The following is an 18,077-nucleotide window of genomic DNA, read 5'->3' as shown; positions in this document are numbered from 1 at the left end:
ATTTGCTTATGGACTTCTCATAGGCACCTGGTTGTATACTGTGGGAAACTGGATGCTAGGCTAGACAGGGCTTTGATCTGGTGTTGCAGGAATCTTATGTTCAAAAGGGTTGAGAAAATGATATAAATGAAAATTTCACCTGTTTTCTTATTTGATCCTATACAACTGCCATGTTTGTAAATCGCCTTAAATAATTGAATGAGAGAGTATTTTAAATAAGTTTTAAAGAATCATTTTAAGACTTCCAATTATGATTCCCATTTGGCTTTCTATTTATTATAAAAACACAAGAAGCAAACTCAGTGGAAATGCCTGTGTTTCATACCTAGGTGCTGATGATAATAGAATTTTCTGTAACATGAAATTCATAGTGGGGAGCATTATGCATGCCAAAACCATGTGCTATGTCAGGAATTATTCCTTCCTGCCATGTTGTTTTGGAATGCAGGTACACCAGACACCCAAGTTTTCCTGTTCTTGTCAGCTACAGTGTACAGTCTTCAGTCAAAGGAATTAGAAAAGGATAGCTGTCAAGTTGCTCAACTTTTTGTGTTTTGAGTTTATTGAATGTGCCTTCTTCTATGTTTTTATTTCTGAACTGGACTGAGTCCCCCCCCCTTTTCCTGATCTTTTATAGCCAGAACAATCCTAATCCCCAGAATTAGGAAGTGTTATTCCACCTACTTTTGCTAAACTTTACCAGACTTTGCAAATGCAGACCTCAAAGTGGGCTGTTTCTGGGGTGGGGAGTCAGGAGGGCTGAGCTGAGCATGATGTGCACAAGCCAGAATTATCTGCAGCAATCTTGCACTTACATACTCACGCTACTTATGTACCCCCATCTCCTACCCTGCATCATCTGAAACAACAAACTGTGGTTAACATTAATTATGGTTTGATTATGGTTTGTTTAAAACAAAGCAAGCCAAGGAGAGCGCACCAGCTAGATTCATGCTGCAACTCATTCTGGGTCATGCACATGGTGCTAAACTATAATTTAGCATACGGGTGAGAAACCTCAAGCATTGTAGCCAAATGGTAGTAGTTCACACCTCTCTATCTGGCCCTTGGTTGATCCACATCCCTCCTGAATCACACCCACTCTCCCACTGACCCTGCTTTATACCCTCCTTGAGTGTTTTGAGCCTAGCTGATCTCTGATAATGCCTCTTGATTAGAAGATAGAGAGGGGTGAGTGAATCTGTGTAGAAATAGCCTACTGTACAAAACAAAAAATAAAATAAAATTCATTTGTTGATCCATCCACTTTTGCTTCTAGCCCATCAGCTACTGGTATGTGATTCCTGAAAAGTTGCCATGAGTGAATGTAGTTTTGAGGCTGAAACAGGTTCTCCATAATTGGTTTAGCAGGATGTGTGTGAACATACACATTGACATATGAATGAGTGATATATATAAATGTGTGAATCATCTCCCTCTTTTAGTATTTTTATTATCATGTAGTTACTAAAAATATCCATGATTAATTTTTTTTTTGGAAGTAAAAGAAGAAGCAGAAAAAATAGAACAACTTGAAAAAGTCCACAAAAGAGAGATGGATGCAATGGAAAAACAGGTTTGTTTTATTGTTACTGAGATTAATAACATTATGTTAGTTATTAACAAGACCCCACATGAACCAACCAGGACTCTGCGTTCATAATCCAAGTCCCTTTTTCACGTGCCTCCTCAAAGGGAGGGTGTCAGCACAAGAAAGGGTCTTCTTAGTGGTGGCTTCCCACTTACTGAATGCTTTTGTGGGGAGGCACACCTGGTGCCATCATTATCTACCTTTAGGTGCCAGGCCAGAACATTTCTTATTTTGCTAGGCTGTTGGCTTTTAATTAGCTGTGGCCTCAGACAGTTGGTGGGATGTCTTAATTCTGCCTTTTTATAAGTATGAATGTGTTTGTTAGTCACATGAGTTACTTTTTGTAAAAAATGTAACTAATAAGTAAAAATAAAAAGTGGAACATGCAGCAAAATCTTGCAGTTTCACATCTGGTGCAGTTTTATACCCGGTTTTACATCTCTCTTCCCCCACTCCCCTGCCACAACAGTTATTCAGCATTCCTCAGTCTTCATTGAGCTACAGTGGTACCTCAGGTTAAGAACTTAATTCGTTCCGGAGGTCTTTTCTTAACCTGAAGCACCACTTTACCTAATGGGGCCTCCTGCTGCTGCAGCTGCACCGCTGCTGCACGATTTCTGTTCTCATCCTGAAGCAAAGTTCTTAACCTGAGGTAATATTTCTGGGTTAGCGGAATCTGTAACCTAAAGCATATGTAACCTGAAGTGTATATAACCCAGGGTACCACTGTATTTGGGGGTTCTTCTACTCTAACGCTGGGACCATGCCACATTCTTGAATATGTACATACTCACTCACTCACTCACTCACTCACTCACTCACTCAGAGACATATAGCTCAACCTCCTCAGCTGATCCATGTAGATCAACTGATGGTGGGGGTTTTAATGCCCTCCTCCATCAAATGATCAATCTGAGAACCAGGAATGGCCAACTTGTATCTGCTCCAGGGTGCTGGACTTCACCCACCTCAGCGCTGTCTACTTTATATTTTCCTCTTTTTGCCAGTCGGTGGGGTCTTGGGAGCCAGATTAGATCTATGAACGGGGTGTTAGCCATCACTGGTTTAAACTAACCACAGATCCCAGTTCAGATGACACAACACTGTGGTTAATTATTGATAAAGGCATGTAAAATTTTGCATGGTGGAAAAAGTGTATAGAGAGACATTTTTCTACAACTCTCATAACATTAGAATCTGGAGTCATTCAATGAATGTTAGAAGATTCAGAACAGCAAAAGGATGCACTTCTTCACATAGTACATAGTTAAACTATGGAATGCACTGGCATAAGATTTAATAATGACCACCAGCTTGCATGACTTTATAAAAGGATTAGACCAATGCATGGAGGAAAAGGCTATCAGTGATTGTTAGTCATGGTGGCTGTGTAATGCCTTGAATCTGAACTGCAGCTAATTTTAACTATGGTTAGTTGCAACAAACTGATTTCAGACTATAATTTATGAGACTAGCTTGCTTCAAGTAATCATGAATAACATTAAACACTGCTTAAGAGTTTGAAATAAATGCTAAATTGTGATTAATCTAAAACAGAAGTGGAAGCTTCTGATCTCTTCATGGCTGCGCAGGAGGAGGAGCATGCAAGCCCAATATGAAATTCATAATTCTAAACCATGGTTTAGTCTATTGTCTGAATGCAGCAGTGTAAGATTATGTTGTAGGATGATCTTTCTCATATCTCCTGTAACTGATAATGGTTTCTATATCTAAAAAGGCAAATATTATACCATGTGCATAACACAGAAATGTGAAGCTGAAATGGCAAGCATGGCTATTTATGTGCATAAATTATTCTTTTTATTAGGTGTCAGACTTGGCAGTGCAAAATGGTGAAAAAGATAATAAAATGAAACACATAAACCTACAGTTACAAGAATCAAGAGAGTTCATTGCTGAGTTAAAAGAAATAAAAAGTAAGCATTTTTATGATTTTATTCCAAATAGCATTATTAGAAGTAGTGGTACAGCATACTGAACCAACTGGTTGCCCTCAGATTTTTTTTAAAAAAGATTTTATTTGTAAACACTATTAACAAACAAAAAATTGCAAATGTTGTAAACTGATGATTATACAAATAACTACCATCTTTGATATACCAGTGGTATTGATACGGAGATTGTTTAAGCTACCCAAATTTCTCTCATTGATGCAGACAGACACATTTGTGCATTGGGACCTGTAGTATTTGCAAATGAAATGAAATGGCTATTGTCCACATGTTCTTACCAGAGTATGATTCGCAAGTTCTTTAAATCTTTCCATTTTTGTGTCCTTGAAATAATAGCTGCAGTTAGCATCCATGTTACTAAATCCTTCAGTTATTTATTATTTATTTAATTTCATAAAATGTATATACCACTTGATTGGAGAAAACCTCAAAGTAGTTTACAAAAAGTTATAAAGTACCCACATGTCCATCCCAAAATTCAACAAAGCAAGTTCAGGAGACATATTAGTTTTACAGATTTTAGACATTTATTTATGGATAAAACTTAGAGATCCTTGGGTTTCCCACCAGAAATGGTAGAAGGTACCTTTACCACCACCATTGTTGAGCTGTCATTTGGTAAAACCTCACTGTGCCACCTATGGGTGACTTTAAATGTACACTCCCTTACATATGCTCACACTGACCTATACTGTACAGTCTAAATCAGAGCAGTCCAACCTCATAGACCAAGTGGGCTGCAAAAGACTTTGACACAGAACCTACAGGCCACACACTGAATTAAATTTCCATATCACTAAGTAAAGATTTTGCAATATTGTTAATACTATTTAATAAACACAATGAATATATTCAAATTAATAGCTTTATTTTTTATTAATCAAATCTAATACACAAAGGGTGAGTCCCTGACAGATAGATAGACACAAAGCATGGATATGCCGAAGGATCTGGGATTTGAGTGCGTGTGCGTGTGACCCCTGAAATCCTGCCCAGGGAAGATCTGAGCACATGGAATGCGAGTCAAAGCGATTTCAAACAGGAGCTGAGTTTGCTCTTCCTGCCAAGCAGGTTTTTTCACACAACTGAGATCTACCCACTGTGATTGCCCCAAACCTCAGAAGTGTCTGAAAATGTGTTGTGTTTTACTTTTAAATTTAGAACAACATGATGAAGCGTTAAAAAAAGCACAGACTAAACAAAATGATTTATTGACTGAACTGGAAGAAACTAAAAGTTCTTTGCAAAAGGCAGAGGTATGGACTTGCAATATTTTTTGTACAATAATACAGAACAGAAGTGAAAATTTTCTGAATTGTATCTTAATTTCAATATATTCTTTATTCTGTTTAGAATACTTGTAAGGGTTTAGAAACTGAGTTGCAAACTGCAGTAAAAACATTAATTCAAGTAACTGAACAAAAGGAAGAAACAATAGAAGAATTTAAAGAATTTAAAAGAACAAGTACATCGGTTATTGATGATCTCCAGGCCAAAGTTTCCAGTTTGAAGGAACTGCTAGAAAAAGAAGAAATGAGGTAAAAATGACCTTACATGCATACATAAGAAAGAATAGCACTATTGGTGATAACAGGGTTTCACAGAATGACAAGAACATTGAGAATCTGTCACTTAATTACAAGCTTTGCCCAAGTCTTTACACGTGAAACCCTCTTTGAAAAGGAGTATTTGTTCAGGTATATAGTCAGGACAAAATACAGTAAATACTCCCCATTCCCAAATAGCTTTCAGAAATGATTATTTGTTCTCTAAGGGTTACGTAGAAACAGTATCCCCACAGTTTGTGTTTCTTCTTTAAATAGCAACGATGCATGGGAAGTGGGGATCACAGTCCGGACCATGGAACATGGGAGGGGAAACCTCATAAGGGTGAATAATAGCTTTGGTGTGAATAATGAGGCGGGTTTTCCAAAAAAATTAGGGTAGCTTGCTTGGGGTAATATGCACTGGAAAATTTGCTAATGCCCTAGACCAGTGGGTCCCAATTGGTGGTCTGTGGACCTCAGAGGGTCCATAGCAACATTCACATAAAGCTACCATAGAAATATCAAAATTTTCAAAAGTAGGGGCTTAAGTCGACAGTACTTAGCTAATTGGGAACCACTGCCCTAGACTCATAGAGAGTGATCTAATTTAGCAGATTTATTTTACTTCTGTTTAGTAAACAAAGTTAAAAAAGATTAACTGCCAAGTTGGCCTAATATATTTGCAGTTGATATCCACTCATTGTTACTCATGACTTTACAAAACTGAAAAAATTGCTGTTATTGAATTTTTTTGCAGGGGATTGTTCTTAGGACAATTTCATGAAGCAAAAGGTTAACCCCCTCTCTCCATGCATTGTGGTACTCATCCTGATCAGTTCCCACTATATAATCTGTTTAAAAACAAACCCAGAAAGGGATTGGGGGAGGAAGTGTGCATGGAACATCCATTTGTATATAACTTGTATACATGTAGTATGTATTATAGTTGAGGATATGGAAATGGAAAAATATGATATTTGACTGGATTTAACTTATTACTTTAGAACATGGTTTCCCAAACTTGTGTCTGCAGCTGTTGTTTAACTACAGCTTCCATCATCCCTAGCTAGCAGGACCAGTGATCAGGGATGATGGTTATTGAAGTCTAAAAACATCTGGACACCCAAGTTTGGGAAACTCTGTTTTATGGCCAAAGCACATTGTGCTGGGAGATCCATGACTAACTTCCAATTGTTTTTGATTTTTTAAAAACTAAATGTGGTAAGAGTGGGGGAACTGCTAATTTGATCAAGGAAGTGATAGTGACTGGAACCAGTTACAGATAGGTAGCCGTGTTGGTCTGCCATAGTCAAAACAAAACAAAAAAATCCCTTCCAGTAGCACCTTTAAGGTCTTTAAGGTGCTACTGGAAGGAATTTTTTATTTTATTTTGACTGGAACCAGTTAACCTTTGCAACTCCATTTATCCAGTTTAATTTGCTTCAAGATGATATTTTCTCTGTGTACGAGTGTAGAAGTAAGTGCCTGTAGAATCTGACAAGGGTCCTTTAAATCAGCACACCCAGCTCTTCAAGAGGTCAAGGCCAATTGCAGAATAAGCTTTGTTTGCCTACACAAGTCTTCACAAAATCTCAGCTCCTTTGTTCTAAAGCTCAGTCAGCAGAGTTACTGGGAACTGCCCAGGGTCCTCACCTTTTCTGGAGCCATTTCTTGTGTCAAGGTCCCAAGTCCCAGCAGAATATGATACCAAAAACTTCACACATAGTAATACTATTTAAGGAATGATATCTTTTGTTTTTATAAAATTATTTAAAAGTTTCCTACTTTTCTGTTTGTTTGTTGACCAAGAGAAAGGAAAGGAAAGATGGGGCAAAGTCAGCTGAGGATGGGAAAGAAAAATTAGGTCTGTTACTCAACCTGCCACTCAGGTCTAATGCATCTTTACAGCCATGTTTCTATAGACATTTCTGACAGTGTTTGAAAAAGAATATTGCAAAAACTCCTTTTTAATCCTTTGCCTTGGACCTTAGCTGGCACAAAAGAGTATTTGAGGAAGAGTGTTCTTGCAGAGTATTGCTGCTTTTATTCTTTAAAAGTTTCTTCTCCAACCACGACCAACAGCTTTTACACACACCAAACACAACCAGCTTTCTACCATCCAACCAACCCACACCAAACACTAACATTGACCACTCTATATATACAGGTACAATTAGGTGAAAGGTTGCATGAGTCATTGTAGGCCACTGACTCATGCTGAGTTAGTTCTTTTAGCATTAAAGAAACAGCGGCCAATTTTTAGCAGTGACAATTTCTACCATTAATAGGCATTTCAATCAGTAAATATATGTCTCTTAACAGTTATACAAATATGTTTCTCTCCCAAGTTCATTGCTATATGATTTGCTGATTTAATCAATTTTTGATTTCTTATTAAATCATATGCTGAATGTTTTCAATGAATTTAATAGACAGAAGGAACTCAGGGATGATTCAGATATATTGGTTTTGGAACTCCAAAAGAAATCAGCTGAATTAGGTATGTTGAGAAAATGGAGGTACTGTGTTTTTTAAAAAACTAATTATTATTATTAGCAATGATAGTTCTATTATATGAATATTAATAAGTCCTGTGTTCAGTATGGTAATTCAGTAGTGCAGTAGTTATTGTTTCCTTTGTTAGGCAAGAAAGAAGGAGCCAGTTGTTTAGAACCACAATGTTGGTTCTCAAATTGTTTTCTGCTAATCCTTCTCTTTCCCTTAGGTAGGAAGTTTTAATATTCTCTCTTTTCAATACACAGTGATTTCTTTCCAGGGAAACTGAGTAATTCTATCTTTCATTCTTGAGTATCAGTGGCTCTGTGTTGGGGCCAAACATGATGCTAAATGTAGCATTGGTAACCACATTGGTTGGGGTCGGGGGGAGTAAATAGATGGTTCTGGGGAACTGATTTTTGTCTTGATTTCAGCATGCAGGAAGGGGAAGTTTAATTCTTTCCTCCCTCACCATGCCCCATTGAAAAATCCACTCACACACTTGCTATTAGCTCTAGGAGGGAAGTCTTTGTTAGAGAATTTTATCTGCTAGGACTAGAAGCAGGAGGGAGACAGTTTCATTTGGGGCATGATGGAAAAAACAGGGCACAGAATCACAGACCTGTAGAGTTGGAAGGGACCACAAGTGTCTTTTAGTCCAACCCCCTGCGATGCAGGAATCCTTCACCCAATGTGGGGCTAGAACCCATGACCCTGAGATTAAGAATCTCATGCTGTAACAACATCTCAGCACATTGTGGTCCTGATGAAAACAGGCCCTCAGAGGGGCCTAATACAGCTGAACTTCAGGCTTGGATAGTCTGAGGCACAAACAAAATTGATGGAGTGGGGAATGAGGCCCTCACATTTGGTGTCTATACCCTCTTTGTGCAGATTGATATCATCTTTATTTTGCAGGTAGATTTAGGTTCATGTTAGCAGATATGTATCAAAGTAAATATCAGGTGTTTGGTTTGTTTTTGTTTTTAAATCCAACTGTATAATGTCAGTCTGTAAACTTGATTTGGAGCCACTTTTGTCCCTGCAGATCCTGACTCATTGGTGCTTGTACTTTTATTTTTGGGTGTACATGTAAAACATTTTAAACATGCAAAGGGTGCTCTTAAAGGGTCTGCTCTACCTATCATTGGATATTGCTCAATACTTACTATTTTATTTATATAAAAGCATTTCTAAACTACTTAATACTTAAAATGTGTGATGCATTTACAAAAATACAACATAAAAACAATAAAACAGTATAATAAAAATAGATACAGATATGTAAACACAGTAAAACAGTATCAGGCACAGGTCAAGAAGGCACATGATCAAGAGTATAGTTGACAGTACTCTTTCCACAGCATCTGTTGTATTAACAAACTGATCCCACAACACATTTGAGATAACTTCAATAACTTGCTGAGTTGAACTTAAAAGCAAATAATATATGCTACATCTTAACAAAGAATTCATTATTTTGTATTATTTGCATTTATATTTCTTGCAGAAGCGATGGTCAAACTGAAAAATGATAAAGAAAAACAACTTGAAGAAATGGAAATAGCCTTGGTAAGGGACCTCTTATTTACACCACTTCACCAGTTAGTTGTATTAAAAGTTCCATTTCCTTCATTATACTGTGGATTAATTCTTCAAACCTCTACCAATTTATTTTAATTACCAAAATACCCAAGAACTATTCATACACATAGTAAAGCATACTATGTTCAATTCTGCATTGGATTGTGATCCAAGTATATATTGCCTACAATTTTATAATCTAAGGCCATTATCCAAGTTCACAATCATCATTGTCTCCTTTGTTTTAAACATAATTGGTATTTAAAATATATTATTACTATATGGTTTTAAAATATCTGTATTATTTAGGAAAATTCAATCAAAGTTCAAAAAGATTTGAAGAACCAGTTGGAGTATGCACAGTCAGAAAAAAATCATTTAATAAAGGAAAAGGAATCTAGAATTGCTGATGACTCTACTATTCAGGTTAGCTTGTTTAATTTTCTTTGTTGTTGTTTGGTGCAGCAAACGCGCTTAACAAAAAATCAGACAAAAGGAAAGTGATGGGAAATGCATGAGAAAGTGTGGGATAATGATCAATTGATGGGGAGTCATATAACCTCAGTTATGACTGAAGTTGCTAGATCATGTGACCACTTTGAAAGGGGTTTGGAATAGGTGTTAAGTCTCTTCATGCCCTGCCATATCCTGGAATGCCCCCTTTTGTGGAATTACACCACAACTGAGCTGTGGTGAAGAACTTATGCTGGTGTATCTCTGGCTCAGCTAGGGTAAGGGACTTATGCTGACATAACTTAGCTGAACCAAGAAAGCTCCAGACCCGCTGAATTCAAACTCTTTCATCCTGGTATGTTTGGGATTTGGATTGCACTGTTTCGCTGGATCATGCTCTGAGCATAAAACTCATACAGAGCACATGGGGCTTGCAGAGCCCTTTTGCCTGTTATTAGCATGTGCACACATGGTAGTGGCCAGGGCAACCCAGAGAGTGGGAGATCTGTGTGCTCAATCTAACTCGCTGTCAAGTTACTTGAGCCCCAAACTACTAGTATCTTGACCATGTATAGAGGGAGAAATGAATGGAGATGTGGGGCGCATGAACTAGTGCTACTCAAGGATTTCATTCCATCCACATTTTAAGCAGGTATCCTTCAGTTTTCACACTTTTTTAAACTGCCTTGTCTGCTGTGGGAAAACTTCAACTAATATAACAAAACTTGTTTCATTGAAGTTGTTGGACACAGTAGGTGTAAAGTGCAAATTCTTTTTTACCTGCAGAAAAAAATGCATGACTTGGAAATGGAGTTATCTAGAGCATTTGAAAATAAACAAAATTGCTTAGCGCAGCTTACAGCAGTGACAGCAGAGCTCGAAAAAGAAAAGTATGTTCTTATTATACATAAAAACTAGCAAATTGTTGCTTATGAAAAGCTATTTCATTTCATGTTTTGTTTTTAGTGAACTATGACATGTAATACCCTAACAAAAATTGTTTTATTTTTATTATTACTGTTTATTATTTCAGTTTGTCACATAATAAAAAAGTTCTCTTGGCAACTTGCACAGTTTTTAAAAAACCATCACATTTGACCATGTAAAATCAAAATAGCATCTCATGCATATGTACAGAAACTGCAGTTAGCATGATAATCATATCCCCTTAGAATTTTTGAGAAGAGGTATATTTAAACATAGCTCTGAAAGGATGTTAATGTTGGTGCCAGGTGGACCTTGTTGGGTAAAGCATTCCATAGACATGGACCACATCCAAAAAGGCCCTTTCCCTTGCCACCATCCTCTGAACTTTTTTCAGAGGCGGTACATGGAGAAAGACTCAGGTGATGAACACAGGGTCCTAATATGTTCAAGTTGCAGTCAGTGAAGATGTGCCAGAGCTGGTATTATATACTTATTCTGCAATGTTCCTGTTAACTTTCTTGCTGCTGCATTCTGCATCAGCTGTGGTTTCCAAGTTGTCTTTAAATGCAGCCCCACATATAGTGCATTGCACTAATTTAATCTATAGCTCACTTGAGCCGAGATTACTGAAGCCAGGTATCCTATCCAGATAGGAAGTTAGCTAGGCCACCAGGCAAAGATGGTAGAAAGTCACTGAAGTGTGCCTTCATTGACAGTAGTAGATCCAGGAGCTGTGTCCCCAAGCAGACAATATTGTAGTTGCAAAATCTACATTGACTTTACTACACATTAAATTTCTTATATACGGTACATCCATCTCACATTAATACTATTTTTATTTATATACAAATAATGTATAAATAAAAACAAAATGTTCACATTATTCTATCTGATGCAAGCTAAAAACAGTGGGACACAATCCAGCCTACTGATTTCACCGAATAGTAGCATTGTATAAACCTCTCTCTATGAAACTATTTAACTGTAGGTGGTATCTAATGAAGCGCTTTTGCTAGCACAGGAGTGGGGGGGGGGGAGGGAGAGGAGAGGCAGAAGTTCCATTGCACAAGTAGAAATCATTGAACTAGCAGAAGCACTTCGTTGGATACCACCCAATGTATGGATTGTGTCTATAATCACACACTTGATTATTATTTTATTACATATAAAATAATTATTTCTAATATTTCTTTATTATTCTAATAGAGTAAAGAATGAGCAACTAAGCCTGGATTTGAGTAGACTTTTATTGGACAAGGAATGCATTGCAACAGAGAAAAATAATATAGTTATTGATTTTAAAAAACTTCAAGGAGATCTTAAGGCAGGTTTCCCTTATTTTCATTGAAATAATGAAATATGGTTATGATTTATTTTTATATTGTTTAATGCCAAAATTGACTTATTTTTTTTATATTTTATAAGCTGCTTATGATTCCACAAATGTTAAAATGTAGGCATCCATAATTAAAATAATTATAGTAAAACAACACCATTAGAATAAGAAGAAGAAGAGTTTGGATTTGATATCCCGCTTTTCACTCCCCTTAAGGAGTCTCAAAGCGGCTAACATTCTCCTTTCCCTTCCTCCCCCACAACAAACACTCTGTGAGGTGAGTGGGGCTGAGAGACTTCAAAGAAGTGTGACTGGCCCAAGGTCACCCAGCAGCTGCATGTGGAGGAGCGGAGACGTGAACCCGGTTTCCCAGATTACGAGTCTACCACTCTTAACCACTACACCACACTGGCTCTCATTAAACAATATTTCAGTTAACTGAGTTCCATTTGTTGACAGTTTTACCTGGCAATGTAGGAGACGTTGGTATTTCACTAATGTGATTCAGAGTTGTTTAGGACTTTATATGTAAGTATCAAGAAAAGAAAGATTCGGATGGCTAACAGCTAGCCAGAACAGAGATGGATGGCCAACAGGTAGCCAGAGCACATCCCTTAGGCCTGCTGTGATATGTGCCCAGCAAGGGACACAACACACCACGCTGGCCCACCCCAATGGCTTAAATAACATTAGTTGTTAAATAGCATTAGGCATACAACAGTGCCTTTTGGCACCCTGTTACTGAGTTGTCAGGGTATAGGCACATAGCCCCTGTGCTATCATCGGAGACTGGCTATGCAAGAAGGAATGGAGCTACGTGGAACAATGCTCCTAACCACTAGTTCACAAAAACTCTTCAGGAGGATCAATGATACTAAAAGTTGCTGGGAGAGCCAGCAGAAGCAATATGGTTGCACTGTGTCTGTCCCTCCTCTGGAGATTGTCATTTTTCCAGGTGACCAAGGCTAATTCTCTGCCAAACCAGGCCTAAACCCAGATTGCAATGGTCCATATAATCAATTTTTCCCAAAAAAGGTCTGTAGTTGAACTTGCACCACCCTCTTGAGCATCCCCCCCCCCGCCCCGGGTATGAGCAACTGGGCAGTAGTTATCAAGTACCTCAGGGTCCAGGAAGGTTTTTTCCAGGAGTCATTGCTCATCACTCAGAGGAAAACCAAGGAGCACAATGAGCTACCCTGTGTTGGAGTGTGATAGTCCAGAACTATCATGCCAATAGCCCTCCTCATCTCACTGTACCAAAATGATGCAAGGATTTTCACAGGTTCATCAACTGTTTTTACTGGAATAGTTATCAGATCCCACAAATCTCCAGGGATGAACCATCCAAATAAATCTCCTACCTCTACATAAAGGGCTGGTGTCCTAAGTCCAAACTTTATCAGATAGAGGTCTAGTCATAACAAATGGGTCAGCTCTATTCTTAACTTGCCCTGAAGTAAATAGTATATCAAGCGTGTACTGTGTATTGGCCCAAGACAAATTGAAACAGCTCCATAGATGTCATGGAGGCCTTGAAGTATTGAACTGGTCCAAGCTAGGCAACCTCTGTGTGAATGTTGAAGTCATAGAACCACTGTCTGCACCACTGTTGAGACTACTTCTGCCAGCTCTATCAGGGATAACAACACAAACAACGTAACAGGCTGTATGTAACTATATAAATTCTTTTTCAAGTGTGATTCAACATATCATATCAAAATATATGGTTCTATAGACATCTCATTATGTTCGTTTATATAATCCAGAGTATGCACAGCTGATGAAGCCCGGTTGGGCAAAACAAGGAATTATCCTGGAATCCTTGTCTTATTTTCTGTATGTGCCATTCTTCTAAGTTCTTCGTCTGATACCTGCATACAAGGAAAGCTAGAATTCTTAAAAGCATCTTCACATGGAACACTACAAGATTGATATAAGAATTCCACACCATGGATATTGCTAATATAAGAACTGAATAGATTGTATTTCCTGGTCAATCTGCTGGACTTTAATTTCTCACAATGTTTAGTTTATATGATAAGTTGTTCTATAGAACCATATATTTTTATATGATATGTTGAACCGCACTTGAAAAAGAATTTATATAGTTACATACAGCCTGTTATGTTGTTTGTATTGTTATCAATTTTGCATATACGTGACAAAGGGTTGGGTAGTGTTTTGAATGAGCTCAAGCAGGGAGGCAGTAGGTACACCATCTGCAACCCCAGTCCTGTTGACCTAACAACAGGTAGTATCTCTCAGGATGCACTGCAAGGCAAACAGGGTTTTCTGGTAAGTAGAAGAGATGGACCACAGAGACTCTCAACCCCTAGTCCTTCAGCCTTGGTTGGTGCTGTACTGAGTATCTAGAGGTGTGTGTGTCAGGGTGGGAATAACTTTATTAATTCTACTCCACCCAGCTTACCAACCAGGTCTTGCTTATTATACAAGCAAATTCAGCTTTCTCATCCATAATTAAATCATAGATGAGGGTGGACTTATTATGTACCTGACATTGAATAACAGTTCCACCAATCACCAAATCACCAGTTACTTGGCTGCAAGGTAGAGGGAGCAGCCTGCAGCCAATCCCCCTCTCTATTTTTTATGATACCTATATTTTACCATATAATAACTTCCCCTTCCAGAAACATGCCAATACCCTCCACCTCACCATGCTTACTCCACCATATCCCACTGTGACCATTATGTACTTCCCAACAGTCAAAATGCAATATTTGCAACCAATCTTTCAGTGGCAACTTACATCATTATCTATCCACCCAGGTTATCCAAGTGTGTAAACAGGAACAGCTCATCAATGTTCTTACCAAAGTTGTTCCTCCCCATGGCATTCCCCTGGGCATCTAGCATCTGAATTGGAAACACATTGTGACTTCTGCCTCTCACTCAATAGCAACCCATTCTCTTCAGAATATCAGAAGATGGCGCTCACACCCTTGTTGCTTTCTGTATTGCATATTCTATATTGCATTCACATTTTTACTATGTTTCCATATTATATTGTGAAATTTATTTGTGGCAGTGGGCTATCCAAGGTAAATGTTCCATTTGTGGCCATTTTTATATTAGTATATAAAGTTCCATGCATATCATACCTATTTTCAGTAACATTGCTTTTAATTTTGTTCAGGACAATAAAAAGATTGGAGAAAAGGCTGAAAAGCAAATACAAAACCTAAAAGAAACAAACATCCAGTTAAGGCAAGAAAAAATGAGAATCTTTTCACTATATTATAGAATGTTTTACTATAGAATATTTTCAGTTTATATTATAATTTCACAGTATTAGGTTCTAACTGCAATCCTAATCTTACTAACCTGGGAGTAAACCCCTTTGAATTCAGCAGGCCTTACATCTGACTAGACTCAGTTAGGATTGCTTTGTAAGATAGTTCAAGTCCTATTGAAATTGATGGATCCAGTCAGTCATGACGTAAGGCCATTGACTTTCTTAGGAACTAAGTGCAACTAAGGTCCATGACTAAAAGCTCTGTGTCTGAATGTTGTTGTTTTTGCCCTGGAGCTTTCCCTGCAAAAATCCTCTTTGGTGCTCAATCAGAACAAACATCGATTTGGGTTTTCCACAGATTGCCATTTGTTCCAACTGAGCTTTAAAGTGCAGGTTAAGTCTGGACTCAGCCTATTGTCTTTATTATTATATACTAATGCCTCTTTTGTTAAACTTAACTGACATAGATCAGTTTGAAATTAGTACATTATTCAGAATCAGTTCTTAGCTGTTACTGAAAGTTTTTAAAATTTCAAATCAATTTAATTTACCCTCACATTTAAAATGTGGAAATGAAATAGGTGTAAAGATTAATGATATCTTATTAAATAATGGGCCTTGTCCAGTTGAACCCTTGTATCCATCACTGGACACTATATTTCTTTACCAAAAATGAATCAAATTATTATCAAAACAATTGGTTCATTGCCTGAGACATTGAAAATAAGACCACCTCCCTAAAACATTGTCTTACTTTCAAAGACTGTTCCACAAAAAAAACACCCTGCTGCTAGAGGGAAAAGCCTACCTCACTGGGGGGCCGCCTAGTCTCAGTTCTTCAATGCAGCATGCAGCAAAATGAAAAGAGACATTTCCGTAGGTTGACGAGGGCTTAGCTGGGTTGGGCTCTATTCTGATCACATCATTGCCTTGCTAGGTAGAAGCTTTTAATAGTTGGCTTAGGGAAAACTGAGTCTGTGTATATACCTTTAAACACATCTGAAACACATTCTTTCCTTCAAAGAATTCTCAGCATTTGTTAAGGGTTTCTGGGTATTATAATTCTGTAAGTAGTAAACTACACTACCTATAATTATTTGAGGGGGGAAATGTGTTTGTGGTTTAAAGGTATGTTAGGTACACAGTCTAAATTTACTGGGCAAAATTCCACCCACCGTTTCTGGAGTAAAAGGGTTCCCTGGGGACTTTTACCCCACCTCCCCATGATGTTCTCCAGGATAAGATCTGCAAAGAAGGAGTCAGTCAGGAAGTCTTCTGGCTCAGATTTTGATCTGTGTCAAACAAGAATTTAGAGGTTTCAAATGCTTGCTTCTCCTTTGAAAGTGAGCATTAGGGGAACCTTTGGCTGTGCAGATGTTGATGAACTACAACTTCCATCAGTCACAGCAAGCATGGGCAATGGCCAGGGATGATGGGAGTTGCAGGTCAGCAATATCTGGAGGGCCAAAATTCCCAATACCAAACATAGCCTGCAAAGTTGGGGGGGGTTGGGGGGGTTCAGTTCAAAGAACCAATAGGTTGGATGGGGGCAGTGGAAAGAACTTGCCATGCAAAAGGATGTCCATATAGGAAGGAAAGTAGAATCATAGAATAATAGAATTGTATAGTTGGAAGGAACGATGAGGGTCATGTAGTCCAATCCCCTGCAATGCAGGAATCTCAATGAAAGTGTCCATGACTCTGCTTTAAAACCAACAATGAAGAATCCATCATCTTCTATTGTCTGTTCTATTGTCAAACAGCTCTTATTGCCAGAAAGATCATACCTCAATAACATCGGACTTAGAGTAAATAAAGCCACTTTTTCTGTTCTATATATTTAGTCAGCTATTTGTTAACTGTAATAACCCTTTCTGTTAATTTGTCATGTAGCAATGAATTAAAGTGCCTAAAAGAAGAGATGAAAAAGAAAAATGAAGAGGCAAAAAGCAAACTTGATGAAAGTGAAGACAATGTATGATATTGGTCCTTCTTATGTAAATATTTTAATTGTAAACTGATGAGCTAAAAAATAATTTATTTATTATAAAGCTTACAATGTAGGAACATTAATTAATTGTAACAATGTAAGAAACAAATGTTCCTTATAATCTTACTTGGCAAGAGCAGGAGGGTTAGGATAAGCCCCTTACTATCTATATCAGGGATGGTTAACCGCCAGTACATATATGTGTGTGTTACGTGTGATTGTTCTTGATCATAAATTAATGCAATTCAGGAATCTTGTTTATACCTTTTTCAATAATTGTGATTACTTTCTGTATAGATGAAGTGTTATATTCAAAGCTGGATGTGAGGTTTTTTGGTACGCTTAAAGACAGTAAAAGGCAGGATTTTAAATTATGAAAATATTATCATTAAAAAAATTGTCAGATTTTACAATATAATTTCAGGTTCGAAATATTGAAAATGAAATTTCTAAAAAGGAAAAACAACTGAAAACATTTGAAAGCAAGGTATGAAAGTATAATTTACTTCATGTTTGTTCAATGCTTTATTCTACAATGTTTCAGTTTCTCAGAAACAGTATTTACATAGAAAAAAAGCATATGCATAACTGAAATGCTTGTTGCAATCATTACTGGTTTATCGTTTCATTTTTAATGATTTCATAGTTTAATTATTATTAAGATAACTTATAGATGTACATGTTTCAGAAAGTAGTTACAGGTAAGCAAATTATTTTATGCACATACTTAAATACAAATTAAAATAATCTTAGCACAACTACTCTAGTTTACAATCCTGCCTATATATGCCACATTTACTTCAGTGGATTTATAAAGAGATAACTATTCACACCAGCAAGCTTAGCAAGCTCATGAGTAAATTCTATGCAAAAGGATTTGTTCTAACAAAATAATTACAACTAAAATTAATATTGTAATATCTA

At 37.4% G+C, this 18,077-nt stretch overlaps 1 protein-coding gene across 1 annotated transcript in view; it reads left to right on the top strand.

Moving 5' to 3' along the window:
• Window positions 1-18,077, top strand: part of SYCP1 (synaptonemal complex protein 1) — a 42,910-nt gene that overhangs the window by 12,138 nt on the left and 12,695 nt on the right. The window contains exons 10-21 of the mRNA XM_083746000.1: window positions 1,503-1,576; window positions 3,420-3,528; window positions 4,726-4,820; window positions 4,918-5,102; window positions 7,544-7,611; window positions 9,118-9,179; window positions 9,501-9,617; window positions 10,431-10,534; window positions 11,778-11,895; window positions 15,065-15,135; window positions 17,057-17,138; window positions 17,578-17,640. Coding sequence (XP_083602126.1) covers window positions 1,503-1,576; window positions 3,420-3,528; window positions 4,726-4,820; window positions 4,918-5,102; window positions 7,544-7,611; window positions 9,118-9,179; window positions 9,501-9,617; window positions 10,431-10,534; window positions 11,778-11,895; window positions 15,065-15,135; window positions 17,057-17,138; window positions 17,578-17,640 — 1,148 coding nt within the window. The remainder of the gene's footprint in view (window positions 1-1,502; window positions 1,577-3,419; window positions 3,529-4,725; window positions 4,821-4,917; window positions 5,103-7,543; window positions 7,612-9,117; window positions 9,180-9,500; window positions 9,618-10,430; window positions 10,535-11,777; window positions 11,896-15,064; window positions 15,136-17,056; window positions 17,139-17,577; window positions 17,641-18,077) is intronic.

The sequence above is a fragment of the Podarcis gaigeae genome (assembly GCF_964106915.1).
Source record: "Podarcis gaigeae genome assembly, chromosome: 6".
In the NCBI taxonomy this organism is placed as follows: domain Eukaryota; kingdom Metazoa; phylum Chordata; class Lepidosauria; order Squamata; family Lacertidae; genus Podarcis; species Podarcis gaigeae.
This window is presented reverse-complemented; position numbering and strand designations above follow the sequence as displayed.